General features: G+C 37.8%; 1 protein-coding gene across 2 annotated transcripts; it reads left to right on the forward strand.

Moving 5' to 3' along the window:
• Positions 1-559: 559 nt before the first annotated feature.
• On the forward strand, positions 560-2,926 carry LOC113317351 (FBD-associated F-box protein At4g10400-like). 2 transcript variants are annotated; one of them, XM_026565477.1, is made up of 2 exons: positions 560-881; positions 1,047-2,926. In XM_026565477.1, exon 2 carries the CDS (start codon positions 1,060-1,062, stop codon positions 2,455-2,457), a length of 1,398 nt encoding a protein of 465 aa, XP_026421262.1. In that variant the 5' UTR covers positions 560-881; positions 1,047-1,059; the 3' UTR covers positions 2,458-2,926. The 2 variants fall into 2 exon arrangements, with proteins under 2 accessions (XP_026421262.1, XP_026421261.1); XM_026565476.1 differs by having other exon boundaries at positions 561-881; positions 1,050-2,926.
• The last annotated feature ends 2,810 nt before the right edge of the window (positions 2,927-5,736 follow it).

Consider the following 5,736-nt stretch of genomic DNA (forward strand, 5'->3'; position numbering starts at 1 on the left):
TGATACAAATTCTTTTATATACTCCTTCTTAAAGCATAAAAAAGATCAGGCATAACAAAAAATCAAAATAAAAAGTATAATCAAGCATAACAAAAAATCAAAATAAAAAAATAATCAGGCATCACAAAAAATTAAAAAAAACAATACCAGGCATGAAAAAAAAATCAAGAAAAAAAATAAAGATCAGGCATAACTAAAATAAAAACAAAAAATTAATATAGCAACAACAAATAATACCAGGCATAACAAAAATAAGCATAATTAAAAAAAAAAAATCAATATAGCAACAATAATTAAATGGTATCAGAGCGTAGAATTCAACGCGTATCGTAAAGCCTCGCTCCAACATCATATAACAACAGCCGGTATACCAACATCAACCATAAAGTTTTACCTTCTTCTTATTAGTAAAAAGAATTATAACAAATTAAACGATGTGGGACAATAAGCGAAATCACAAATTCAGCGGAATAAAAAGAATCAAAAAGAAAACAAAACTTCATAAATGTGTTGCAGCTTGTTTTGGTCTTGCTTAGAATTATATCGTGATCAATCCAAAAAGTTGGCCAAAAGAACTAATTTTGTTGGCGAAAAAATACTACGACACGAAAACTTATCTCGCAGCCCAAGTTTAAGCTTACACCTTAAAACCTGCTTAGTGACTCGAAAATCAAGATTTGTGTCGGAAGACTACATTATAACCCAAAATCAGCTCAACTCCCCAAAATCCAAACCTGCCCAAGCCGAACACCAACCACCGCCTCAAGTTCAATTCCAAGTCAATTGCGATCAATCCACCCTGAGCAGAGTAAAATCAGAGTATGCACGACGACGAAAGAGGGGTTTAGGGTTTACTTCTGCAACCTAGCTGATAAATTGAGGTAATCAACTGATTCATTTGTTGTTTTACTTTTTGATTTGTTCAATTCCTTCGCTTCAAATTTCCAATTAGAATTTTTCTAGGGTTTATTTGCAAAATTTAAGAAATTATGGTTACCCGTTTGTTTATCATGACAAAATCGAAACCTCTGATCAATTTTTTGTAGCAGATCCTTAAAAATGGTGATTTTGAGAAGCGATACCAAAAGAGAGATGGGAATGGATAGGATCAGTGAGTTACCTGAATCGCTCATTCATTACATTTTCTCATTTCTTCCTATCAAATCTGTTGTTTCTACGAGCATTTTATCTACAAAATGGAGGTATATATGGACATCCATTTCCATTATTGATCTTCGAGAATGGCGGTCTGTGAATGCTTCTTTGGGTAATTGTCGAGACGAGGTTAGTAGATTTATGAGATTTGTGGATAGGGTGTTATCTAATCGCCAGGATGTTCGTTCACCGTCTATAAAGAAATTCGTTCTCTCTTTCGATACTTATTTTGATACATCTCGGGTTAATGGATGGATTTCTACCGTGTTACGACATAAAGTTGAAGAGCTTGCTCTTGTAGATCGGAAAGGTATAATGTTTCCTCCAAGCCTTTTTACTTGTGAGTCGCTAACTGTATTGGAGATAGATAAGGGTTTCCTAGAACTTCCAGAATCAGTGAATTTTCCAAATCTCAAGATCCTTGGATTGAGTATCATGTTGACGAATGACCACTTGATTCAAAAGTTGCTTTCGAACTCACCCGTTCTTGAAGAGTTGAGTTTGGAAATGCGTAATTGGAATATACAACATCTAAGTATTTTCTCTCCTAAGTTGAAGCGGCTGTTCATGAATGGTTTATTGTATCGGAAATTCGATATCCAGATAAGTGCACCAAGTTTGCAGTCATTCAAATACTCTGAAGTTCTTGCAAAAGATTTCGTGTTGCAGAATTTCTTAACATTGCTGGATGCAGAAGTTGTCCTTTCATGTGTAGCAGATAGGGGGGAAAGGGACGAACTTGGTTGTCTTGCAGCTAAGATTTTTGCTAGCCTTTCTAATGTAAAGCGTCTGAAAATATCTGAATATACCTTAAAGCTTCTTTCCTACCAAGATGATTTCCAGACGAAATTGCCTTTGTATTATAATTTGAATCATTTGGAAGTATCGAGGGCAAGTTTTCACTTCAGACGTGATGGGTACTTTGAAGATAATGTACAATGTTGGATTGTTAAAGTACTGTTTGACTTTCTCCAGGTCTCACCTAATCTTGAGTCGCTGATCTTTGATGAGGGCTTTTCCAATTGTAAGTCTAACAACTATGATGGTTGGTTGATGGATTTGATTCCTCAGTGCTTGTTGCTGCACCTCAAGTCAATCGAATTTCGTGGGTTTTTTGGGAAGCAAATTGAGAAGGATTTGGTAAGATTGTTCCTGAAGAATGCGAAAGTTTTACAAAGGGCAAGAATTACAATTTCAGGTAAGTCATCTTTATCAAAGAATTCAAATTTCAAGAAAGAAGTTGTAGATGAAATAGCATTGTTTCCTAGAGGCTCAGCTGAATGCATTCTCCATATCTCGTAGAACATCTATGGAATTAGTTTTTTGAAGCTCTTAGTGTTATGGAGTCAGAAACTCAAATATCTCTTACTTACGTTACTGAATTGGATTCCCTAAGTTCAGATGGGTTCTTTTGAAGAGCAATGGAAGCCAAAAAATAGCTCTGAAAGAAAAACCAGTCTCTGCATTTTGTTTCTACAGTGATCGCAAATGCTTTATTGACGTTGTTATGTATGCACTTCTATGTATAATAGTTATTTTTGCTTACTTTTAGTATCTTTTAGGACTGTAAACATTTTTTGGGGCTTATCAGCGTTGCAGTATGTCTTTTTGTTCCTGAAGTTGAAAACTACGGCGTCCTTTGAATTGCCTAGGATTGCCAGACAGTATGCTTGAGTTTATTTGGATTTCCAGGGACTGCATGGCAGAATCAGCTCGAGTGTATGTAAAGAATGTTTTGTTTACATGTTAATATCAAATTCCATATTTTGCAGTGCTCTGTTGTCTATTTGAAGACATTGAATTTTTTTCTGATATCAAATTCCATAGAACGTTCAATTATTATCAGGAGTGTAAGAGATCAACAGAAACTTCTTGCCCAAAAGTAGGTCTGCGCTTTTAAGGCTGTCATGGTCTCACTTCCAACAGCCTGTATTTGTTGTTGTAACTCATTTCTGGCCAGTTAAATCTCTTGCTAGCTACCTGATTAAACTCTAGCAGCACAAAAACGTTGCATGGAGTTAACTGAATCACAGTAAATAGAACAAATAAACACAGACTCCAAAATAGACTTGCATTCACGGCTAATACTAGTACTTATTTTGTTGCTGTTCGGGCCATCATAGGTTGATGATTTTCATTTTTCACAATCTCCCTCAAAATAAAAGATTCTAGTAGAGGTTCATTCTTGGATGAGACATTCCATACAAATCCTTGATTTATCATTACGGAATTTGACTTCAACCTTAACAGTTCTCATCTAGCCTGAAAGGATTTGTTTACCAATTCTGTACTGCTGCAAACCAACCACCTCTTTATCCTTGATTTATCCTATGGGATGCATTTTGCTCCCACTATGGAATGAACAAATTAAGAAAATGGATGTTCAAATGAACAGATCTGTTCATTTGAACATCGAGTCGTAACAAGAGACGCGCGTCATCCCTGCTAACGCTGGCGTCAACAACAATGACGCCCGCGTTCTCTGCACTGACGCGCGCTTTTACTTAAAGCGCCAGTGTCATCACTAGAAACGCCAGCGTCTATCCAAAGGCGCCAACGACTCCATCTGAACGGCTGAAAAATCTGTTGATCCAACGGCTATCATTTTTTGAATTCTATAAATACTCCTCATTTCACTCTCAATTCTTGATTGAACATGTCTCTGCCCCGATTAGTTCGACGAGTTCCACGCTAAAGAAGAAGATGAATCTTATTTGCGAAGATGGAAAAATGTGGCTATTTCTTTCGAAAAATGTTTTGAACTAAAACTCTTACTTTTAAACGTATGTAATTTTATTTAATTAAAGACTGTCGTACATTTAAAACTAAAACTAAAACAAAGCAGAATTAAAAATTATAATAATCTCTCTAACATCGCTCGTCTCTAGCTCCCCCGTTGTTCTTTTCTGGAGCCAAAAATTCAGAAAGACTTGGGGATAAATTTGGGTAATCACCCAAAGCCAACATAGTTTGTAAATTTCCAAGTGGGGATAGACCTGGCTGACCGGGATGAACAAAATTAGGTGATTGGTAAGCACTCTGTGTATTCGGTCCTCCAAACATATAAGAGGTTTGTTGTTGTGGTGGTGTTGGTGTGTAGCATTCATTTGGGTTGTAGGGCGAGAATGATGATGAAATGCGCCTAGGTTCAAGCCGAAGTGCCTGAGGTAGAGATACTGACACAATTTGTGGTGAAGTAGTATTGTGATGTGTTTCTTGCACCACATTGTGTTGTGTGTCTCCCACCACTGTTTCTTCACTTTCGTGCCATGATCTGTTGCTACTGGTGGAACCGGAAGAATGTGACTGCGACAGCCGCCCACCATCATCTAGACTTACAGTTGGAGTCATTCCAAACATTATGTCTATATGTCATTTTCGTACTTGTTCCAAGTGCGTCGTCCCTGATTGCCGAATAAGCCAATGCATATCGTTGAGTTGATTTCGCAACTCATCCTCACTTGCAGTGATATTGTAGTAAGACCTTGGGAAACAATGGGGATCGTGGTTGGCTCACCTTGTGAAGTAATACTTTGCAGCTCCCAACGAATTTCGGGCATATTTGACGAGGATGATGAAGAACTTGCACCCGTCGTGGGATAAGTCACAACGCTTGGCTCTTCTGGAGGTGGTTGGCTAGGAACGATATTTGGATTATGGGACATATTTGATAACCCTGGGAAATCAAACCCATACACGTGCATGTTCTTCTTTATACTATTGATCGCTCTTCTCATTATGTTCATATTGTATTCAAAAATTTTGATTTTAGAAGAGTTTTAGAAGAAAGAAATGGAAGTGGGGTGACTGAAAATGAAAGAATTGGTCGGAATTTATAGGGTTTGAAATTCCGACCGTTGGGAATATGGGCGTTAGGGAGTCGACCGTTGGTGTCATTGTTCCTAACGCCCGCGTCACCACAAAAAGCGCCCGCGTCATGCCTGCTGACGTGCGTCATGCTTTCAAACGCCGGTGTCGTTGGTCCAAACGCCCGTGTCTGTGATTCTGTCGCGCGTCTATTCTAATGACGCCCTACGCTTTCCCATAGTGGCAAATCCAGATTCGCCATCCACCTGGGTGAACAAATTTTCTAGTTTGACCATTGCCATAGGAATTGCTCTTAGAAACGCACCTTGCTTTTTCGAACCATAGAACATACAAACTTGTTTATTTCGATGTTTCAATCAATGTACAGGGACTTGCACCATCCATTTGAATTAATGTGTAGGGACTTGTACCATCCAAAATGTTAAGAATACCAAAGATATCGGTCCCAAAGACTCTCAACAGAGTCAGTCGTCTGACCTAGTTATTAGCCAAAGTTTCTAGCCTATGTTTACGGCATGATAAGTCTTTTAAGTTTGTTAAACTCTGAAAAAAATCTGTAACAATCTTTGAATATCTTTGAGTATAAATAAATCATCAATCTCCACTGCTTAAGTGTGGAAGTTATTCTACCAAATATCATGTTCTAAGTTGGTATCAGGAGGGTTCAATCCCTCACTCTTCCGCTGTGTTAACAAATATAGGTGTTTGTTTTCACCCATATCTCCAGTTCCATCCCCTACTTTACTCACATCA

This window comes from Papaver somniferum, chromosome 10 (genome assembly GCF_003573695.1).
Source record: "Papaver somniferum cultivar HN1 chromosome 10, ASM357369v1, whole genome shotgun sequence".
NCBI lineage: Eukaryota > Viridiplantae > Streptophyta > Magnoliopsida > Ranunculales > Papaveraceae > Papaver > Papaver somniferum.